Here is a 24,166-nt window from a genome sequence, read left to right on the forward strand (position 1 = left end):
GTGTGCCTACTTTTTTTTGGGAGAGGTTGTTTTTCTGTGAATACTTTAATCTTTGTTTCCTCTGGATTAGCACCCTCTTTACTAAACTTTGAGGTGTTTTGGGATTCCAGAAGTCATCCCAATCCTTTATGTGCTTCTTTTCCTTTGGTAAATAATTTTGCACCCTTCAGTCACTCTTTGTGTGGACAGGTTTCTGGTAAAGATCAGAGACGCAGAATTAGCTGGAACAAGGTTATTCCTAATCATTTTTACCCAGACCTGTTTAGAGAGTGTTCTGAGTAGTACTTTACTTCTTTGGACGTAGGTGTCTCTGATGAGAACATATTAATGTCTGTTCTGCCATCTGCACAAAGGTGAGATCTATGCTCACGACCAATAAAGTCCCCCATCCTGCAGATGGTTTCATCTTTCCTATTCTACAACCCACAAAAAGCTTTTGGAAGTTCTGAAGGAGAAGCCCTGAGACAAACCTAAATCATGTCCTTTCTTCGAGAGTAAAACTATGAAGTGCCGGAAATTGGCATTACGGCTAGACATCTGGAAAGATTTGGTGGATTCTTATAACTCCAAAGACTGTTCGAAATTCTTGTAAATAATTCATTGGCCTATTTTAGCTCCTTCTTCGAGGAGTGTAATTTCTCAGGTTATTTCTCCAGCCTCCAGGCTCAAGCAAGCAAAAGAAGGGTCTGAACGATGCCATTCCTTGGTCGGAGATTGGGACCAGATACTAAATCAGAAGAGATACCTCTAATACATGGTTCCATACTTTAAGTGTGTACTAACCCTGTTTGTCATGTACTAATCTCACTACATCACATAAGACACAAACTACCAGGTCAACTGATCTAGTGGTTTCACTTCTCACCTTATATATTTCAGGGTTATCCCATCCTTTACGTTTCATTATGTGTAATTGCTGACCTCATATGTTACAGTGAATACCAACTTTTGGTATCTCACGTTCGAACAATTTCTCTCCACAAACAAAATATCCGTCCCTTTTCTATAGTTGTTCCATATATAACAAGGTTTTCTGTATGTTTTATTGCAAGTGGTCATGCCACTTCCCTGACTTCTATGTCTATGGAGTCAGGCAGTGCCCTGGGGACAAGATGGCGCCCGCCCACACCCCCATTTACGTCACTACGCACGTCGTAGGAGGTCATTGTCCCGGAAGGCTCGTTAATAAGATACACAAATTGCAGCGCTGCAAGCCCAATTGTAATTCGGAAGCGGGGAAGCCAGGGTATGAGGAGATCCTGCCCTCTACCTAGCCGGTGAGTGTTTTCCGCCCCCTGATACCGTTTTCTCTGACACGCGTTGTTCTACGGTACGGACACCCTCAGCGGGTATTGATTTAATCAGCCTACTACGGAGCGTGGGTTCCGGTCACTGCTTAAACCTACCCCTTAGTTTCGCTAATGTTTGGACACCCTTGGTGAATCTTGATGGGATGTCCACCATTACGCGTACGCATATATTTTTGCATTTAAGGTTAGCCCCCCCCTTTCTCCTGTGACACTGCAAATCCCACACTTCAGATCTTTGCCACTTGTCACATGGATTGACGGATCTCCTACGGAGATCTAGTTACTTTTCAGTTTTACGAGTGCTACCTCTAAGTACATGCTTGATTTTAGTCAAGACCCTTGTATGGCAGTTTTTAATACAGGCTCCTCAATGGGTTTGGTCTTGACTTTTTACTTGCATTAATCTTGTTTAGATCGTTTTCAAGATGTAACAGTTCCTTCCTTTTCTTTGCGTTTCTTTTACTATTGCAGTTGGTTACCTTTTAATATATTGGACTGACTCCCCCTCTTCCATGTTACACAGCCCACTGCCGACTATAGGTAAGACAAGCACTTTGCCTTCCTTTCTTCACCTGATGTACTGTTGTACATCACGGCATGGAACTTCACATTTTTCCTGGGTTGACATCTGGGGTTAGTGTATGCGTTTCATTCTCTCACTTTCAGGTTTTTATCCTCCTACTTGTTTTTAACCTATAGTAGATCCTCGTCCAGGACCTTTCCTGTGTGATGGGGACCTATATATATAACAAGATTACTAGTACTCCTTCACCTCTACCATTAATAATGGGTCTCAGTCATTTAATGCTGTATTTACACCCACTTGTAGCTCTAGCCTACTTTGAAGTTTACTTCCTCAAGTCGCTTTTCAATTTCTTTGTCCTCCTCCCTTACCCCTTCCCTTTTGTCTCCAATTTTTGACTTGGGTTGAAAGGGTATGTGATGTCCCCATCTGGGATCTGCTTCTATTTTTATTACGCCCCCCCCCCCCCCCCCAAACTTTGGAGGCGTAGTTTGTTTGACGTACTCTAACCGGACTCGTCAAGATACACCATAGGTCCTGATGAAGTGTCGCTCGATATTGGAGCCCCCAAGACACGAAACATGTCCACCTGATATACACCTAGCAGCCACCAAGGTACCTTAAGCCCTATAGGTGGCTCCACTGCTTTTATTGAGACCCAGTTCTAAGAGTGAATAAAGAGTTTCTACAGACCTGGAGCCTTTTTTAAACCACTTACTCACGTCAAGATACACATAGCACTGACTGCCCATATACACACTTCACATACGGCGTCTCTACAGATCAAAAGAACTCCGCCAAAGTTGCCACCAGGCCCGTCGGACATTGCAGCGCCGGTCCGACGAGGAGCGCCCTATGATGTAGCATGTCACCCCTAAAAAGGTGTGTGAGGGCAACATGATCTGAAATTCAGATCTCCTAAGCGACACAGACCCCTAGTCATGCAGTGATAGTTTCCATGTCCATGCCTTATATGCTACAAAAGAGGAACTGGTTACCCTTTATTGTCTTACAGTTACACATAGAGGAGCACAGGTACAGGACCTCTATAAATATTAGCTCTTCAGCTCCCCTTCTTTGATTATATATTCAAGCATTATGTAGCCATTTTTGATGTTCCTGCCCCAATAGCGATATGGATGTACAGCTGGACAAGTCCTTGTCCCTTTTCTCGTTCCTTTGTTAGTTTTTAGCTGGGAAGAAGTCAGGGATGCCGTTATTTACCTTATTAAAGAAAAGGCCCCAGGCCCTGGCGCAGTACCGCTTGACTTATTTAAATCTAATATTGATGTTTGGACACCTCTTTTAACTCACTATATCAATAAAGCTGTTGGGTGACAACCTCCACCCTCCTTTGTCAAATTCTGTTATTATTCCAGGCTATAAAAAGGGTGACCAAAATGACCCCCGCTGTTATCGCCCCATCTCTTTGATTATACAGTCAAGTTGATGGGGAGAATGTTATTGAATAGATTAACTGCGTGGCTCTTGAAACCCTGGGAAGGAAACAGTGGACAAGGGTCTAAACCTTTATTTTCTAATAACTAAGTGCACCAAGGCTAAAGGTGGGATCTTTCCTCCTAGGGTTTATGGATTTAACTTCAGCCTTTGATTGGGTTAATAGGGCTAAGCTCTAGATTATTATGCTGGGCATGGGTTTTCACAAAGCCATAATTGGATTTCTAAGTGATCAACACTCCGATCTTACAGTTACTGTCTATTATGGGCCTTCAGGGGAGTGTACAACAAAATTTGCCTTGAATGGGGCGTTAGGCAAGGTTGCATACTAACACCCTTCTTATTTGTTTTATGTATTAATAATTTGAATAAGGTTGTTTGCTTGGAAGGGGATGACCTACCTAAGATGGACAGGCTGTCTGTACGTACCCGTCTTTATGCCGACTCCACCGTCTTGTTCCCCAGAACTGCCTTAGGCCTGCAGCGCCTTTTCAATAGCTTTTTTGACTTTATGAATATAGTCTTGATCTTAGCACAAATTATACTAAGTCCAATATCATGATATTTGAACCTAAAAATACCAAAAGCAGAGCCCGTTATGTCAAAGGTAACATGCTCAGCAAACTCAAGACCGTTTATTAACTTGGGATTCTCTTTGATTCCTCCCTTTGTTGGTCCTCTCTGATAGTGCCAGAAGACATGCCTTTGCTAGAAGCTTTCGTTTGGATTTTGATTTTGCTTCCAAGTTAGGGTAGAGTTGTGTTCCTGCTACGTTAAAAAACTATCAAGCTAAACACATTTTTATAGCATTTTATGGCACTGAGATCTGGGGGTATTCCAACTTATTACAAACTAAAAAAAAAAACCGGTTTCTTAAGCGTTTGCTTTCACTGCCCTTTAGTGTGTCCACTTTCAATGTTCTTGAAGAAGTAGCTGTCTGCTAGGTTTCTGATTTGCTTGAGCTCCGTTCTTTGATTATATGGTTAACTGTTTGGTTCAAGAAACAGCTTGAGCTCAATAGGGCAATCATTAAAGATTGGTTTCACCTTCTTGACTACGCTAACATGTTAAGCTTTGGTTTAAAAAATTAGGGCCACTCTACTTGTTTTACCAAGCTGACACCATAAGCAAGGCTGATACTGTTTGGTTCAAGGAAGCATTTATGTCAACCAAATCTGAAAAAAGAGAATCTAGAGCTTTGTCCATGCCTACTGTGAGATTTAATTTCCCTTTCATTGAAACCTTATTTAAACTTTAGGCTGACTAAAACTTCTTGCTTCATCTGAAAGGGGTTTAGGTTTAATTTGATACACCACTTGTCTTGTGCACCAAAGCGGTGGATGGATGATAAAAAGGGTATTCCCTGTCAATGTGATGGTTATTTATCTCAAGATACTATGCATTTTTATCTTATATTTCCTTTTTACTTGCTATTGCACAAAAGAATTTTGAAGCCAATCTGGGCTGAATGCAACTTTAGGCACGTCAGGCCTGCTTTGTTACACCTGCAGATGTTGACTGCTATTAGAACATGTTATCATAATGCTTACTTTTGAATTAGTGCAGTTAATATGAGGAATACAATGTGCTTTTTGCTGCAGCCTGGATAGTTTTAACATGTTCTGACACTAATTTTGTTATTATTTGAAATGCCATTTTTATTTTATTGATGTGTTTTTTTGTTTTCAATTATTGTTTATCTGTTTTAAACCAAATTAAGATTCAATAGGAACATTTGTTAAATTTCACCAATGTCCAATCTTAAGAATTTGTTTATTTTAAGTAGTTCAAGAAGGGTGGTCCAGTAAATCACAGAATCAAATGTTATGCCCAAATAAATTATGAACCTCTCTTGATCTAACCTCACACCACCTGCATGCCACTATCTGAGCACCCTTTCCACACTCAAAACTGAGACTTGTTTTACCACGAATGAATACTTTCCCAATATCTAACTCTTGTTAAAAAGTGCAAAGATCGCTGTGCGATACTCGCGTAAGAAGCAGAATCTGAACTATCCAAACTATTTTGGGTGAATGTTGGCTCCCTCAATAGACTGATGCAAATCTGGTACACAAAGGTTAAATAGAGTGCAAGCCAACTCACACCCATGCTTTAATTATTGAAATTACTGTGGAATAATGCAGTGTTTCCCAAACAAACCTTTAACCGATTTAGAACTATGTAAGCATTTACTTAGATTGAGTACTTTGTCATTGACATTTCAAAATGTACATTTATACTGCAGTAAGGTTCTCTTAATGCAATTGAACGTTAACCCAACAAGGCAATAGTACTTCGGGTTCTTCTGCACTTTTGTTTGCTGAGTTGGATAAGCCTGTCGATATGGTGCATTATATTGCTAAGGGTACTATGGATGTAAAATTGGTTAGGAGGATTTGGCCCACAGATTTGCCTTATGTTCCAAGGGCATTAGCCTAATTTTGATCGTCTTGTGTCCAAACACGAATTCATCTTTGTGTATTGTCTTAAGGCCGAGGCTTGTGTGGTATTGAGTTAGTGCAGGATGAATTAGTGGTGAATAGATAGATGGTGAATGAATGGTTGGATGGTGAATGATTATAGTGAATTTTGATGGTACGGTGTCTGTTGAATGGATTGTAAATAGTGACGGTGGTGAATGGGCATTTCATCCACATTGTCCCCTCCAGGGCACATCCATCAACTCTTGTTGCACAATGAGAGGGAAAGTCCTTCTTATAGTCACTTACAGAATTAGAAAGAATGAAGCGAATATCAGCGAATGACAATACAGGTGATGAACACAACTGAGGAGGTTTATAACCAGTTAGCGGCACAGATTTTCACAATTACAAAAAACAGAAGTTGGAATAATGTGTGACTTCTGTAAGGTGCACTGGAGAATTAGTCACACAAGACACCTCTGGAGTTGAACCCTTTATCGCAAACCGAAGATTGGGATTCTTTATAGGAGAGAATAGTAGTAAAATTTAAGCTGTTAAAAATATCAAGTAACTTGCGTTTCCCTGAGTCCTCATTGAGAATACGAGAGGATGTGCTGATGTCTGAAAAACTGCAGTGTGTATACCTAGAGAGATGTTAATTCCTTTCGCTGCACAGTATAACAGGTGCTCTGTTAACTTATTTTTATGATAAGCAACATTCCTAACGTTTCACTCTTGAAATATTTCAGCTCGGAAGTCTCTTTTCATGTTACTGCTCAACCATAGTCACTCAGACAATATGGGACAACTACCTACAACAGGCAGATCCTTTCTTCATCTACTTTCTAATGCTCATTATACTAGTCAACACAAAGTGAGTGCACGGTTCTCCTTTAATCTGTATATTTTAAGATGCAAAATATATCCAGGAATTCAATTCACCAATTTTTGTTTTCTTTTAGAGACAGTATTCTGGCACAAGAATCAGACAGCAAAGAAGACACTATAAGTGGGTAACATTTTAGAAAAGACTCGAGTGTTTGCATTTACGTGCCGTCCGAGAAAATGCTGTCTTACTGCAAAAATGTTATGCTCTCATTCAAGTAATATCATACTGTCCCTGTGGGATGAGGTTTTTGGTAAAGATTAAATGGCAGAATTGAGGCATTCAATAGTTGCCAATAGTTAGGACTATGTTGCTAGAGAATTTGTTTAGTAAAATATGACAGGCTAGCAGTCATCCACCTGCACCAATCCTTCCCTACATGATAAACTAAGTTGCTACATTATATCTTTTTGGTTCAGCGAAGAGGATACTGGCAACTTTACTTGAAAAAATATGGTATCTATCTGCACTGCTTTTGAATTTGTCCACTGCAATCTCATGCACTTCCAGCAAAACTTCTTGAGAGATTTGTCCTCAGTCATGTCACTGTTGTACCTGAAATTCATTCACTTCTAGATCTCATGTAGGGCTTACGTGTAAATCAATATGTGCAGGTACCCAAAGTTATACATAGGAGCCCACCACTACGTTTGCTGCATACCAAGGCTTTCTAGCCTTGATTCGACCTCATCCCTCTTTCTTTCCTCACACTACACATCCTGTCTCTTTATCTCACTCTTACAGGTCTTGTTCCTACTTGCTCTGTCTCCCTTTGCCACTGTTTCCATATGTATTTCCTTGTATTCCTTTTTCCCTCTTGCTCTGGGTGAACCCTATGATGAAAAATAAGTCCCGGACTTCAAACCATGAGAACCGGTTCCCACCACCCGCAGTGACCGGCATAAATCGAACACTCAGCTCAATCAAGTAAACTTCTCAGTGAGGGTTTATTTAAATGGTAAAAATGACAACCTTGACGCAGATATACTCCTCCTTGAACTTTCAGTGGCTTTCCACACCGTTCAACACCTTGCCCATGTTTTCCACACTCAGACTTAGGGATTCACAGCTCTACACAAATGTTTTATCTTCTTGTTCTCAAACTCTTCACACAGCATATAATTATCTCCCTACTATTTGGACCCCTCTGAGTAACTTTAGGAGTGCCTCAAGACTCAATGCTTTCCACCTCTAGTTCTGGTTTAAATGACCTCCTCCCGCTATTTCATGTGATTCCCTCAATACATATGACATGTCACAACTAAAGCAATGACACAAATACATTTTGTGTCCCTTTCTAGTGCATGCACACAATAAAAAAGCTCCTCCGCAAAGCAACTAATGGATGTAAAAAGAAATACCTTGCACTTAATTGCGGCAAGACTTAAATTCTCATATACAGTGACCTAACATCCGATGGTGTCCATGCCCCCCCACCCACCCCCTTTGGCAGTTAATATGCAGACATGTCCAACCACAGCCAGCCATGAGCATAAAAAACGTGGTCAACATGGATTCCAACCTCTCCCAGGAAAATCATAACAACAAAGTAATCTAGACTTGTTTCCTCCTTTTCCATGTTACACAGCTTCTTGACCTAACTAGCGGATCCTCAATTGATAAAAGCAATACGTTCCTTGGATTTCCTCACAAGTATGAAATGCAACTCTTTTTTGTTAGGGTGGCTACTTTGTTACGTGCACTAATGTATTTTTTTGTCCTTTGTCCAATGTAGCATAATGGGTTTTGCATTATTCCTTCAGATTATAAAAGCTTGCAGTCTTTTGATGATTATATACTTACATAGTTACCTTACTTCATAATTACTAAATCTTTTGTTTGACAATAACGTGCATAGTTTAGGAAACAGAGTTTCATCTAAACTAATCCTCCTCTAATGCTTTCGTCTAATTGTGCCAATAATTGCTCGTCTTTGTTTTTTTAAGAGTTTAGCGTTCAGTGAAGATTAGTAATGCATTATCCAGCTTCTCAGAATCAAGCGGAACAGCGCACCTACAAAATAAATATATAAATAAAAACCTTCTCTGCTCTCGGGCATGTCGGATGCAATCTATAGACTGGCCACGCCTGTAAATTAGCCTGGAGTGGGCAGTTCTATCCTGTCTGCCTACCCTACTCGGCTGGCCCGGAGGCTTTCCCCTAAGTAACCATGGAACACTTATTGAGAGGCCCAAACCCTTGGCATATAACTGTGATACACTAGCTTGTGACGTCTAAGGGCCACATCTCTGAGATTAGTCAAGTCCCACTCTAAAATTGGTGATGTGTGCCTTGTACTTATTATATCCTCTCCTTTGGAAGAAAAATAGAAAACTTTTTAACCCAAAAGTTTATGATTAGCAGATCAAAAGGACATCCCCTTAACTGGCTGTTGGCTAGTACCGGAGGATAAACCATGGCCGGTTCTGTAAACATACCCTGAATATGTTTGAAGGTGCTTAACACCTTAACTGCTGTGACTTTTGCATCACAGTGCGGAGCCCTTCTTTGGCTATTTGGGGTACTTTGCACTTTTGGCATCTTTACCATTTTGTCCTTATAAGGTATCCGCGCCAAATTTTCATCCATTTTTTTCAACATAATGGAAGTTCTAAAGGTACACAGGAGGTGTGGAGTCCTATGGAGGAACCGAGAAAATAGCCAAACTATAGCTACTTGATAAAAAAACAAATAGGAGGGGGGCTCTGCAAAAGATTGTTTTTCCCCCCTAGAACCAGCATCAATGAAAGGTTTGGTGTGCTAAAATCACCATGTTTCCAGCTTTCCTGAACATTAGAGCTGTATCAAAAAAACATTTTTTACCAAAGTTGCCATTTGTTTTTGAAGAGGTAGCCCATTTTTCCTAATTTTTGTACCTTCAACCTGTTTTCAGTTTGTTGTAGAAATAGGTGTGAAACCCATGAGTGGTGCCAGAAAGCTAAGCATTTCTGAAAAATAAGCAACATTCAGTATCCAGTAAGGGGCTATTACATAAGATCCCTCAAGGTTTTCCCAAAGGAAGTAACTTGAAATAAAAAAGAAAATGAAAAATTAGTAGGAAAAACATCCATTTGTGGCAACGTTTTAATTTGTAGCTTCTTGTCACAATGGCCGATTTACAAAAGCAGTACACTGGTGTGTCCACTAGACCCTTCTGGTTGCAGGGATATATAGATAGGGTTTGTAGGTTTTCCAAGAAACCAAGGTAAACAGAGCAAACAACTGAGCTGCACATTAAATTGTTTATAAATAGTGACAAGTGGGTATGGAGAAAACATGTTTTTCTGAAATATACACCAAATGCTGAGTTTAGAAGCAGTGATTATTTGTATATCTCTGAATTTGTGGGTACCCCATTCTAGCATATGATTCAGGATGGCAATTTGCAAATGTCTTCTTTCTTACTCACAGGCTTAAATTTGAAAGGCTCACATGCAGAGCAATCCAATTGATAATAAGTATTTGACTATTCTGTGTTGCCACACATCTCCCTATAAAAATGGTACTCCGCTTGTGTGGCTGGGCATAGCACCTGCGACACAATGCAAACCATAATACGTCCTGGAGGTATTATATTTGACACAGCAGAAGCCTACTTTTTTTTTTTTTTTTACAACATGGGTGCCTGCGGATTTTGGGCCCTAGCACATCAGCAACACAGAAAAACATACCATACCCAGATATTTCTCAAAGCTAAACAACTGGAGGTGTGGACGGAATGTGTGAATTCTGTGGTTCTTACAATGTGTTTGCACACATAAGCCATTTCAGAACTCCAACTGTGCAAACAATAGTTTTCCTCATATTTCTAGGAGGGAAAGTTTTGGAATCTGAGGGGAGCGACAAATGTCCTACTACTACGCGTTTCCCGACGTCTCCCAATAAAAATGATACCTAACTTGTATGGGTTGGTGTAGCCGAGACAGAAAAAGACCTTAAAAAACAACATGGACTGATCACATTTTTGCACCCCAAAACCAACCCTTTTCTACGATGTTGGTGACTGCGGAATTTGGGCTCCAGCTCAGCCAGAATCCAGCGGAATCTAGCAAACCTGCACATTTCTGAGAATAAGACACCTGGGAGACGGGTGGGTGAATTGCATGGCTCTCACTAGTTTTTTATTTTTTTACCCAGAAGCTCTTGCAAACTTCAAACCTTTGAGGAAAATGTGCATTTTCAGCATTTTTCTCTAAAGGAAAGTTCTGGAATCTGTGTGGAACAACAATTTGCCTACCAGCTAGTGTTCTCCCAAGTCTCCTGATATAAATGGCACCTCACTTGTGTGGGGCCCAAATTGCAATGTGGAGACATAAACATTCCCTGTTAACAAAACTAGGGAAACCTGCCAAACCTAGACATTTATATAAACTAGAAATCTTGGGAAGTCCAGAGTTTTGTGCCTTGCATAGATCCCATGGCGTTTTCTTACCCACAATGCCCTTCAAACCTCACACTTTGCCTAAATTATCACATTTTCCTTGAATTTTTGTGACATCAACTTCGGGTATAGTCAGGGATCCGCAAAATTCCTACCACCTGGCGTTCCCCCCACCTGTCCCTATACAAAATGCTACCTGACTTGTGTGGCCGTGCCTAGTGCCCGCCACAGGAACAGATCAAACCAGGGTTAATGGGAGTTCCCCAGCGTGGCTCATGGCTTTGAGGTCACCTAGCACATTTCTCTAAACCCGCTTCATCAAGAGAGAAAGTAATTTTTATTTAAAAACAATATGTATTTTATAGTGAGATTACGTGGGTCTCATGTAGCTCATATGACCCAATGATCACCACATGATTTGTCAGAAAAACTTAGTGTGTGAAAAAAGTAAATACAGTATCTGAAGCTAATTTTGTGTCTCTTTCCTAATTATCATCGTACTACTATCTCTATTTGAAACACTACATCCATTTTTCAAAACTTCTGGGGATTAAATTCTGAAACCTATGTTAACTGACCGTCTCCACATTTCTGTTACGTAGTCTCTTTGTCACTGTCACACAACATTAAAGCTGGTAGGCAGTATAACAGTGCTTGAAATACGAAAGACTCCTAAAGGCAACCTTGATTTTATCATACCTATATGTCACCTAAAAGTAATGAAGTAACACAAGGATACTTGCACAACCGAAAAATATATATATGTTTGCTGAATGTTATATTGTGGACCCACCCATGTATAATTCAAACTGTTTTAGTATTTATACGTAGTTGCTGATGACAGTATGTTTACGTTGTTAAAATGAAACCTATAGGAAAAAAAATAGAAATAATGTCGGAAAATAGAAGCGAAATGCTATTCATTGGTTGGGAATAGCTGAAGGTTTGCTTTTTATGGCTATTTGTTATCGATACAATAAAAATAAAAAGTATGTGAATGTAGTGATGTTTAATTGTGAGTATATTCATATGCTGTAACATGGGCTGATTCCTATTAATTGACATACTACTTTAAAAGCAATTTCCGGTTTGTTTTTTATTATATTGTAAAGTGTACGTTTTAGAAATAAACAGCAAAAGTGTTTTCTTTTCTTAAAACATTCCAAGTTATTTCTCTCTCGAAAGTGACTGTTATGTGACTTTATGCACAACAATCCACCTCATATAAATAAACAAGATAATGTAATAACCCATGTGTTTGCTTTCAGAGTTCTTGGCACGTTCACCATCTAGTTTGGAGACTGAAGATATTGAAGACCTTTTCACCTTGGCTCAATATTATTACAGCAAAACCCCCACTTCCTTTAGAAAGGTATTTACATTTATTATCCCATCTACTGGTGTTTAGACTAGATATTCAGTGGTTCATCTTCGTTTCTATTTTCTCTAGATGAGTCCTTGTTTGTGGCACTTCCAAGCTTGTACAACGTGTTTTGACTACTCGGATTATGAAAGCAATCATTTTGACTGCCTAAGACTGTGGGCAAAACAAAATGTGTTGCCCTTGATGCTAAACCTTCAGTAATATAATTACATCAATTAATATTTGGGTTGTACTTCATTCAAAGTGCAGCATGCTGTTAAGTGGCTGGCTATGCTTTGGACATCACCAGTTAGAGGCAAATACCAAAGTGTAGAGCTTTGGAATTATGCACTTCATCATATGGATAAGATGAAAGTTGGAAAACAAAGCCATGCTTTGTGTCTCAACAAGACAACAGAGAAATAGAGAATCTGACTGGCCAGGCATAACTAAAAAGCAAACCGGTCTCTGCAGCTTCTACATACAACAATAACTGAGTGCAGCTTTGTTCCCGTTGAAGTTGTTTCCGACAGCCAGAGCTAAATCAGTGAGCTAGTACAGTTTTCATTACAGTTGTTAAATAATGAGGAGGCTGAAAATAATAGCCAAAACATACCTACCTAGGATCCTAATTTTTTTTTACCTTCATCGTTGTCTTCAAATCTCACAATTCCCACTGATGAGAAAAGAACAAAAGAAAAAAAACACTTTCTGAGAGAGAATTCTAACTGCAGGTTTCTCATTTTGCGAATTGCCCCGGGGGCCAGACTGGATCTGGAAACTTTTAAAGCAAATTCCCTGTACGTGGGTAGGTGGGTCATGCGGCTCCGCAACGGATCCATCCTACCCCTTATGTGACTTTTGAACCCCTATATATGCACGCTGATGTCAGTTCCTTTCTTTACGTGCCTTCCAAAATTGATCCAGAGCTCTCTAACTCTGTCAGTCTGGCAGACTTTTTCCCAAAACTTTTTTCACAGTGTGCAGACCAGTCTCCACCTAAAACAACTGGGTTTACGTTTTATTGAGGCTGCTATCGGCAGATGTTGGTGACAGACGCTCCAACGGTTCCCTTTTGTGTCTCCATTCCAAACATGACTCTGCATCATGTGACTGCTGCTTGAAGATTACACTCATGGCAACCTGTGACCAGGTGCAGGTTTTCACAGACAACACAACCGTCATATGGTATAACAATAAACGTGCTGGAGTGGGGTCTTGGGTCATGTGCCAGGAGGCAGTACGTCACTGGAAGTGGCTGAACGCTTTCCTGATTACCCCACACCTGGCAGCATTTTTAAACACCTGGGCACAAACTCAGCTGCTGGTTGCTAGTGGATCACGAATGGCAGTTGCACTCTGAGATGGCACAGGACATCTGCCAGCAATAGAGAGGACACGTGGTCTTCCCCGCCGCAGAGAATGCGCAGTGTCCATGTTTTTGCACGTTGCAGTTTCCCAAGGCATCACTCTGTCAGAGAAGCCTTCCATCTCAACTGTGGTATGGAACTCCTGTGTGCCTTACCTGCCCCTACTCTTCCTAACCAGAGTGCTGAAAACCATCAAGAAAGACCAGCCCCCACGTCATCCTAGTGGACCCGGGCTGAGCAAGTAGAATGTGGTACCCGAGGTCCTGGCTTTCTTCAGCCCAGCAAGGCCTTGCTGTGGTCAGTTAAGGGTTACCTTTAGGCCTTGATCAGCTCTCTCTCCAAGTCATCAGCTGGGATGCATTTTTTTGAAGGGCTGATCCATATGTTCTGGCCAATACTATTCATCATGCCTCAGTGGGACCCTAATTTGGTCCTCACCTTCCTGATGTGCACTGTTTTTGACCCAATCCACGGTTGCCCTCTCTGTCGTCTGACAATCAAAGCTCTGCGCCTATTTGCCAAATATCTTAAAGGGAACTCAGCGAACTCTAAGCGTTGTCTGAGGCACAGCCATATATCTTATTTATTTGCAGACAACCTGGTTGCCTGGCCAAAAGTTTCATGCCATTTCATACAGTGCAATCCATCACCGTGCTAAATTGTATATACAGCCCCATCCCTCCAAGAAAGAAATATGGCTGCACCTGCGGGAGCCTAAGAAGACCCTTGGTTTCTACATCGACTGAACCAGAATTTCCCAACAAAATGACCAACTTTTTTGTTGGTTTCTCTAAAACAAGAAAATGCAAATTGGTGCAAAAGAGAACCATCTACAGATGTATTAGATTATGCATCAAGATCTGCTATGGGCTGGCTAAAGAGCAACCCCCAGCCAGAAGGAAGGTGTGCTTTTTTCACCAGAGTGAAGGCTGCCACCACTGCACTAGTGCATGGTGTGCCAGTCCTGGACATCCGCCAAGCTGCTACATGGGCTTCCCTCTGTATGTTCAAAAAGCATTACTGCCTGGACAGCTAGGCGGGAATGGGCACTTCACCTGATATTTCCCATGGGATTTCCTGGTCTGGGCCATTCTATAGACCAGCCACCTGGGGACTGCTTTGGTATTGTAGGAAGCTGGGTTTGTATATACTATACCAAAGTAAGATATAGTGTGCACAGAGTCCACTGGATCCCCAGAGGTACAGCAGGGGTTTTAGTAGATAATACCTTACTCTCTTTTGCGGTAGTGTGGTTGAGCAGTCAGGCTTATCAGAGGGTAGTGTTAAGCATTTGTTGTACACATAGGCAAGAAATGATGTCACACACTCAAAGACTTAATCTTGACTAGTTGTTTGTATAAAAAGTTATTTTGTTGTTTTATTTCTAGAACCAAGATTTACTTAGTAGCAGGTAAGTTAGACTCTTCATACAATGTTACTTTCCAAAAAGACCGTGAATACTGGTTTGATAAGAACATTTAGATTACTTTTGCAGTTGAGAAAACAATTGGTAAACTGTTCAAAAACACTTGAAATTACTGTTAAATAACTTTCGTATTACTTCCTGATTACTTTTCTAGTTTGGCATGAAACAGACTCCTAACAAAGTTTAAGCAACAAAGGACATTGGTAAATGGGTTAACTCTGGTGAAAGCACTAATGAACTTTTTGTTTGAGTACAAGACAGTTTAGCACTTTGAAGAATTTTCAGAGAAGACCCACCATTCAGTCCTAAGGAGAAAAACAAAGTGTTACGTTTACAGGTAAGTAAATGGTTTTAGGATTGGAGTTTTGAGGGGGGGGGGGGGGGTAGAACCAAGGTTCAGGTTGGCTCTCAAGAAGCACCACCAGCAACACTAGGGTTGCCGGGTTCAGAATACAGGGTGCCAATGTTAGCCAATGGGGCTGGGGGCACCTCGGTTGGGAGCGGCCTCTGGGCAGGCCACTCTGTCTCGGGAGTCCAGCTCCTGGGGTTTAGGTAAGGTCAAATGGGGTCCCAGGTTGGCACAAAGTCCACACAACCGCGGGGCAGGGGCGGCCGGGTGCAGGGTGTTCAGGAGGTGTTGGGAGGCCAGTGCTTCTCTATGGAGGATGTCGGCTGAGGGAAAGGGCTGTTGGTTGGAGCAGAAGAGTGGACAAAGGGAACCAACAACTGGAGGATGAACTTAAAGAGTTGCTGGACACCAGGATACCGTCGGTCGTGCACCTCAGGACTCAAGGGGTGTCTTTTCTTGTCGGGTTCTTCTTTCCGGTTCCGGTCGGGGTGAGGGACCTTCATGATGAGGCTGCAGGCATCGAGGAGAAGGTCGGTGGAAGTCATCCTACGCTGGAACACAAGTCCGGATCGCCCAGGTTTCCTTGCTGGAGTGTTAGGCCATTCGAACTTGGGCCGTGGACGTCTGGTGCAGAGTGGTGAGTACTCATGCATCCGGCTGAATCTGGAGTCCTATCTTGGGTTGGTGGTGGACGAATCCTGTGTCCACTGGAGATCAGAGTTCTTTAGGATGGCAGGGCAGGTCTCTGAAGTTCTTGGAGCTACTGGCTGCAGGACACGCAGAGTTCAGCTCGCAGGGGTTTTGGAGCAGCCAACAGGCCGGTATGGCTGGGGCCAAAGCAGCTGTCGTCGTCGTCCTCTTCTGCAGCACAGCTCTTTGGTCCATCTTCATGTCACGTCGAATCTGAAAAGGCAAGGTTGAGGGGTACCACTAAATACTAGATTTAGGGGAGTTACAGGGGTGTGCAGGTTGGGACCAATGGGTCCCTTCCCTGGGGTGCCTTCACCTACTAGTATGCCATCCTCCAGTGGGAGGGGGATATAGGCATTTTCCTGATTGGAAGGGTCTCCCCATCTTCAAGATGGTGGAGAATGAGAGGTGGCCTTCACCATGCCTTCCCCAGCTAAGGGGTGGTTTTGGAGAAGGTGGGCCACCTCCCTTCCTGGCTAGGTTTTCCTGCTGGTTCTCGCACCCGAAATGGGGGTCAGAATTGATGGGAGCCAGTTGCTGATAGCAGCAAAAGGCTGGGGGCAGCCAACAAAGGCGTCATGCTCCTTTGAGGGCCCTGGGGGAGGAGGCATGACATCTCTGCCCAGGATGTACTTTGTTTCCAGACACAGAGAGCCAAGGGTTCTGTACCCAGGGGTCCAGAAAACTGTCTGGTGGCAGATGGCTGGGAGCCAGTCACAAACCACAGTAGAGTTGATCGTTTTTCAGGGAGCATCTCTAAGATGCCCAATGAGTGCATTTTTCATTAAATCCCACACTGACATCAGTGTGGGTTTAATGTGCTGGGACTTCAGTAAAGCCATCATGGAGCTGTGGAATTTGTGTTGACAAACTCCTAGCCCATGCACTCAAAATGGCTCCACTGCACTTAGAATATCTGTGACTGGCACAGAAACTGTAGGGGCATACTGCTCATGCAGCTATGCCCTCGCCTGGGTATGGTGCACTCTGCCTTCAGGGCAGTAAGGCCTGCTAGAGGGGTGACTTACCCATGCCACAGGCAGTGTTGGTGGGCATGGCAAACTTCAGTTTGGTCTGCACCAAAACACATAGCCTGCAATGCAGGGTGGGGTTGTTAAGATGAGGGGTCTCTGGGGGTGGCACAATGCATGCTGTAGCCCTCAGATGCCCTCTCTGGTCCCAAGGCCCTTGGTACCAGGGGTACCTTTTACCGGGGACTTACATGTGGCCCAGAGGTGTGCCAGTTCTGGGTACAAAGGTACAGTTTTGGAAAAGAACACAGTTTCTGAGGCCTGGGTAGCAGGATCCCAGCACACACTCAGTTAAGTTGGCATCAGGTATCTGGCAAAACGTTGGGGGTAACTATGAAAAAAAGGGTATCTTTGCTACAGGTATCTATTCACAAGGTGACTAATCTGCGGTTAGAAGTCTCTGTCAGAAGAACAAGTTACTTATCCTGTATTTTCTTATAGAGACTCTATCTAACCACTGATTCCATACCGACCCACCCTGTTCTGTGAAATGAACTTATACAGTTCATTAATAAGATTCCAATCTAGATATTTGCACACTGGCATATTCTTATTTTAATGGGCTCCACATTCTATTGAGCAGACAGAACAGAAAGAAACTTACATCCGCATGCAAAAGTGGCACAGATCTAGTGGCCCCAGGGTCCCATCCGAGGCTGTAAAATCCGACATGGAGTGGCATGTGCCACCTACTGACACCCAGGGAAATTGCTTTGAATGTTTCCGGATCCAGTCTGGTGCCTTGGGAAATTCACAAGGCGAGGAATCGGCAATTAGATAGTCTCTACCAGACAAAGCATTACTGAAGGTAAGAAACTTGTTCATCACCACCTCTGTATTGCCGCCCACCAATAGAAGCCCCTTAGACTTCAAATTTAAATTACCAGCTACCAATGGTGGTCAGAGAAATACACAATAATTTCGCAGACACTATTATGGAAGCCTGCCACCCAATGGAAACACTAACAAATAACAAAAATTACATATAATCAATGGAAATAATCAGACCTAGCCATGGTAATGATTTGAACTTACAGAAAGCACCATATTATTCAAACTAGAGAGGTTAATATTGCTCACAAATTTTCACACCACAAACAACATTAATCCAAGTTCAAGGGAGACATTAGTCACAGGGAAGAGGCATCCACAGTCTGGACAAAACCCTATTTCTTGTAATGCAAAAATACCTTGTGACCAGTTCTTACTAACAGTGGAAGACTTTACACTGGCTACATTCGCTACATTCATGACACATATACCCTCACTTGAATCTCAAAAGAGTGGAACGGCATTTTGGTACAGTGCAACAAGCATTGCAAATAAAAAGGAAAAAAAACAACTAGCCAGTACAGACTAATGACAGAAATGATCATATTACACGTAACTTGTCAATAAAAAGTGTGATGTTCGCATCCTCGGTCCACAGTGCTATATGGAACAAAAGTGAGATTAGTCAGAGTACAGGTGCTCACAACCATTAACAAAAGACTAGACGATATCTCGGCATGGGAGTCTTTACCCACCCATTCCAGATGACGCATACCTTCTGGATTCTGATGTATGGAAGTGACCACAGCTCCTCCCCTCCTGTCTGCCCTTCCCGCGCCAGTATCTATACTCACGAACAGTAGCTCCACCCAAAATCACGATGGTGCAGTTCCACCCTCCACACTGCGCTCACGAGCTCACATTACAGATGGGTCCCATATGTCCCTTGGTCTGGACGTGGAGGGCATTAGCTTCCAGAAAGTGGACCGCTGTGAATGACCATATGTGACATCTCTAATCCATTCATTTAGAGAAGGGATCCCTCTCCGCCCCAGTGTATGGTAATTTGGCGTTTAGCAAATAAAAGGAGCATAGCATGCAACTTTCGGACCTTGACTGGGGTGTCCTTCACTTATCCCAGCAAACCCAGCAAGGGGTCAGGATCAGCAGGAGCAGCAATTATCTGCTGGATGGCAGTCTGGGACAACTCCATGCTATGTGCAAAAAGGTTGCTGCCGGTTCGCCACATTTCCAGCAGCTGTCATAGTCTTTCAATCCCATACGGTGAAACCCAACTGTTGTCCTGTAAAATCTTTGTAAACATTTAAAGTGTATTACCCGTAGTTTATAGTTAGGGGACAGTGCAGTAAGTTGACCACAACAATAGGGCCACCGGTCATCCGTGAGTGGACAAGGGAGTTCCTCATTCCATGCCAGGAATGCCCGAGGCTGTCACAGGTGCAGAAGTCTGCATTTGTGTATAGATCCGTGTAATTAGTCTACGAGAAGAGGCTGTTTTAAGCACGTTTTCTAGTGCAGGCAAAGCTTCCGGGGGGGCTTGGGAACGTGTCATGTAAGGACCGGCAGGCGGCACGGAGTGTATAGCGTATAAAAAGGTCAGAGAATGGCACCGTCTCACCCTCCTCCGGAACCGGGGGTGGCCGGAACGTCACCCCAGGGTATAAATCTGCGAAAGTGTGCAAACGCAGTCTTTGTGCTACAGTCTTGTTGATGCTGACGCCTACATTGGGTAACATAGGATTTTGAGCCAGGGGCATGGAAAGAGCATACAATATAGGGGCACCAGCTCATTTACGCATCTCCTTCCACGCCCAGCGCAAGGTCTCCACTGTGTCTATGCCATCCCTATAAGGCTGATACAATGCTACTTACAAGGGGACAGGTGCGGCAGCGTCCTTTTCTACAGCCACATGAGGCTGAAAATGAGTTTAGTAAACCCAGTAGTAAAGGAATTGAGCCTGAGCACTCCATGCATACAGCTTCATGTCTGGGGCTCCCAGTCCCCCCTGTCGCAATGGGAGCGTCAGCAGGTCCCACGAAACGCGAGCCTGTCCGCCCGCCCAGACCAGGGACACTAGAAAGGATCTGACAAGTTTGAAAAAGGTTTGCGTGAGGGGAATGGGGATGTTGGCAATTAAATAACAGAAATTTCGGGAGAACCACCATTTTGACCAGTGCAATTCTCCCGGCCAGGGAGAGTGGGAGCTTAGCCCACGCTGTTACTTTCTCCTCCAGCCAAGTCACAGCACGGCCGTAGTTCATGTCCCATATTTCCTGCATATTTCTGCTGAGCCAAACGCCCAATTATTTAACCGGTTCATCTGCCCCTTTGAGGGGGAACTCAGAAGGTGCCGGAATAGTGGCGTCTGTTAAAGGGAAGATGGTCGATTTTGCCCAGTTAATGGAGATGCCGGAAAGCCCACCAAATTTAATTAATTAGCGGAGGAGTGTATCGAGGTGTAACACCGGGTCTGTGATGTACCGAGTGACGTTGTATGCGTATAAGGAAATTAAGAGGCTCCTAGAGTGAAACCCAATCCCCCTGGTGGTGTGATGCTGTCGGATACGAGCGGCTAATGGCTCCATCGCTATTGCGAAAAGCAATGGATACAAGGGACATCCCTGTCTTGTGCCTTGCGAAATTGCAAAGGGTGCAGACATTAATCCATTCACCCGGAGTCGCGCCATGGGCCGCGTGTAAAGTAGCCGAATCAAATTAATGAACAGCGGGCTAAAGCCCGTGCAGCCCAATATGGCAAATAAATATGGCCATTCAAGCGCATCGAACACTTTTGTAGCGTCAAGAAAATCCGCAGCAGCTTGCAAATCTGGATGAAGAGAGTGTAGCACAGAAAACATGGTCCTAAGATTATGGGAGGTCGATCTCCCAGGGATAACTCCCGATTGATCCGGGTGGGCAACCAAGGAGAGCAGTGGCTGTAGTCGGTTAGCAATCAACTTTGCCAGAATTTTCACGTCTACATTAATTGACAATGGCCGATATGAGTCTAATTCGTTTTCGGGCTTCCCGGGTTTCAGTAGGGTTATAATAATTGCTTCCCGCATGGACTTTGTCAGTGCACCTTATGGTGGGACCTCCTCAGATAGCGCCAATAGATGCGGCGCCAGCTCCTCCACATACGTCTTGTAGAAGGCAGTGGTCGAACCATCCGACCCCGGGGCCTTGTCTAGTGGCAAACTCTTAATCACCTGAGTAATGTCCTCCACTGAGAAGGGAAAGTATAGATAATCCCTATATCTCTGGCTCAGCCATAACCATTCCAGAGAGTTGAGAAATGGCAGCAGGCCCTCCGGTAGAATTGGTGGAATTCATTTAAAATCCCTGTCTGGCATCTCCTTGCAGTTCGGAAACGTAGGCCATGGAGCATTGCCGCTAGAGTTCTCCCTAGCCTGTCTCCCTCCCCATATCTCCTAGCTTGAGGGTGCTTTCCCAGAAATTTTACTTCCCACTGCGCCTCTTCCTCAAATCTAAGCAGCTTCTCCTCAAAGGGGGCTAGGGACTGTGAGTCGTTGGAAGCAAAGAATTTGGTTTCTAGCTCCTTGATCTGTGTTTCGAGAGATGCGAGCGTGCCACGGATGGCCTTCAGCAGTCCCGCTTGTCTGGCTATGCATTTACCCCTAAAGACAACCTTAAATGCCTCCCAGAGAGAGGACTCTGTTGACTGAGCCAGTGTTGAGGGTAAACTAGTCAGTAATATCTACTGTGATCTCTTCCTTGAATGCCTCATCTAATAGCGCGTTTGGGGGTAACCTCCAGGTGAACAGTCGTGGAGTCAAGTCGGGAAGTACTATCCGCAAAAGGCATGGTGCATGGTCTGATAGGGACCTGGGAAGGTGTGTGACCTCGCACGTCCAGCTGGCCACATCCTTAGAAAGCAACCAAAAATCCAGTCGTGACCAAGCCCTGTGATACTCAGATATGCATGTACCCTCTGTAGTCAGTGGGTGAGAGTTCCTCCAAATGTCCACCAAATTCCCATCTATGATAATGGCACGTAGTGCGGCACTGGCGGAGGGGAGGAGCGTACGTGATGTCCCTTTCCTATCTAGCTCATCATGTAATATGGCATTAAAGTCTCCCCCTCAGATAATGGCATCACGGTTCAGCGCTTTGACTCTGGCCCAGATATCCTGGAAGAAGCTAGGAGAATGGACATTAGGGCCATAGATCGCTACTATTACAATAGGAAGCCCACCCAAAGTGCCCGTGAGTGTAATAAATCTGCCTTCCGGGTCAGTCTGCACCACCCCCTCCCTCCAGTCTAGTCCTCTTCTAATTAGTACAGCGACTCCCCGGGAGTAATTAGAGTAGATGGATGAGTATACCGTACCCAACCTATTGTGCTTCAGCCTGGGGGAGGGCACAACATTAAGGTGCGTTTCCTGCAATACACAGATGTCTACTTGATGCCTTTACAGGTATGCATGAACAAGCCTGGACTTCCTCCCATCGTTTAGTCCACGAATGTTCCAGGTTAGAAAATTGAGACTAGACATCTGGCGACCAGTTCACTTAAATTTGCAAAGAAAGTAGGAACAAAGCAACGCATCTCAGTCAATGTCAACCAGTTACGGACAACAAAGCCACATAGTTGTAGCCTGGCTTTAAACAAGTAAACAAACCCCCCCACCAACCCACCTCCCGCACCATCCCCCCCAATCAGGTTGTAGAGATCCCACTCCCAACAACAGAAAGATGATGAGAACATTAGGGAAACCTCCCATAGGGGCGTTTTTACCACCAGCGTACTCCCCTGTAAACACACGGTGGCCAAGAGAACTGCAAAAAGCTGTAACTAGAAGTTAACAAATGGGAATAACAGTACCCCAGTACATCGAACATCCTGATGAAACCATCAATATGTGTGACATAGCATCGTATACAAAGCAAAACAGAGAAAAATGACTTGCCCCAATTAAACCCCGCAGACAAAGCGTGCAGTGGCATCAAACCCGTCAGCGCCCAAAGTCGACATACCCATCAGATCAGAGGTGACCCAAAAGCACCCATTTGGAAATACCACTCCCAATTCCACAGTGTAAGCGGCACACGAGTCCCCTGCACCATTTAAAGGACAGTAGTACAAGGCAAAAAAAGGATCAGGGCTGCAATAAGTTAGTCATTGTCGCTCAGCCTGTCGTCCGCCCGGTCTGCAGAAGTGGAACCTTGTTTGAACTTCTTCCCGCCAACGTGCTTTGCAAATTTCAGGGTGGACTTAGCTTCAGTAATAGTGTTTAGTTCTATCATAGGTGACTGAGTTTTGCAGGGTACAGAAGTGACTAAGGGATTTGGGCCTGCAGTAGGAGACGTTTAGCAGGCAGGAACTCACGCCGTGCCGACTGTACTGCAGGCGTAAAGTCAGGGTAGAAAGAGATCTGATTACCTTTGAGCGTGATGGTGCCCTTCTCTCGTGCCAAGCGGAGGATAAGATCTCGGTCCTGATAGTTCAAGATCTTAGCTAGGATGGGTCTGGGCTTTTCTCCAACCGGTGGTTTTGGACCTAGGGTGCGATGTGCTCTCTCCACGGCAAATACCGCAGAGAGGTGGCCCTCGAAAAGCTCGCGAATGAGGTCGCCCACGAAGGTCTCCATCTTGGCTATGGCTGTCGTTTCTGGTATGCCCGTGATTCGCAGGTTGTTCCGGTGCGACTTGGCCTCCAAATATTCATTCTTAGCGCTGATTATGCCCAACACCTTATCCATATGTAGAAGTTGTCCTTTGGTTTCCACTTGGAATTCATGGAAGTCTGAGGCCCTATTTTCGAGAACATCCAACCGGTTCTCATCCGATCCCACCTGTGACTTTACGGCATCCAGTTGGGCAGTCAGTGTGTCTAGCTTGGTGTCAATATTTTGTTGACTGGATCTCATTTCCAGCATCAGGGTATGTAGATCTTCACCACGGTCTTCCGCCTGGGGCTCCGATGATCTCTCCGCATTCGTCTCTGGATCGGACTCCGTGAGCCTCGTGGTCCGCCTCTGATCGAAGGTTAGCTTAGGTTGTTTTGCATCCTGTTTCCCCATTGTGTATGCAGGTGTCACCTGTTGTGCCCGCACAATTCACCGGCTTAGCGTGAAGCACCCAACGTGCGCAACGTAGGGCCTCTGCTGCGCTTGGAGTCTGAAGAATGGCGCAACTA

The 24,166-nt window shown here is 43.9% G+C and overlaps 1 protein-coding gene across 4 annotated transcripts in view; it reads left to right on the forward strand.

Moving 5' to 3' along the window:
• The window catches only part of TBC1D23 (TBC1 domain family member 23), a 558,574-nt gene that overhangs the window by 212,062 nt on the left and 322,346 nt on the right, over positions 1 to 24,166 (forward strand). For all 4 annotated transcript variants that reach the window (XM_085622378.1, XM_085622377.1, XM_085622376.1 and 1 more), the window contains exons 6-8: positions 6,467 to 6,591; positions 6,680 to 6,726; positions 12,253 to 12,356. In XM_085622378.1, coding sequence (XP_085478504.1) covers positions 6,467 to 6,591; positions 6,680 to 6,726; positions 12,253 to 12,356 — 276 coding nt within the window. The remainder of the gene's footprint in view (positions 1 to 6,466; positions 6,592 to 6,679; positions 6,727 to 12,252; positions 12,357 to 24,166) is intronic.

The sequence above is a fragment of the Triturus cristatus genome, chromosome 8 (genome assembly GCF_964204655.1).
Source record: "Triturus cristatus chromosome 8, aTriCri1.1, whole genome shotgun sequence".
NCBI lineage: Eukaryota > Metazoa > Chordata > Amphibia > Caudata > Salamandridae > Triturus > Triturus cristatus.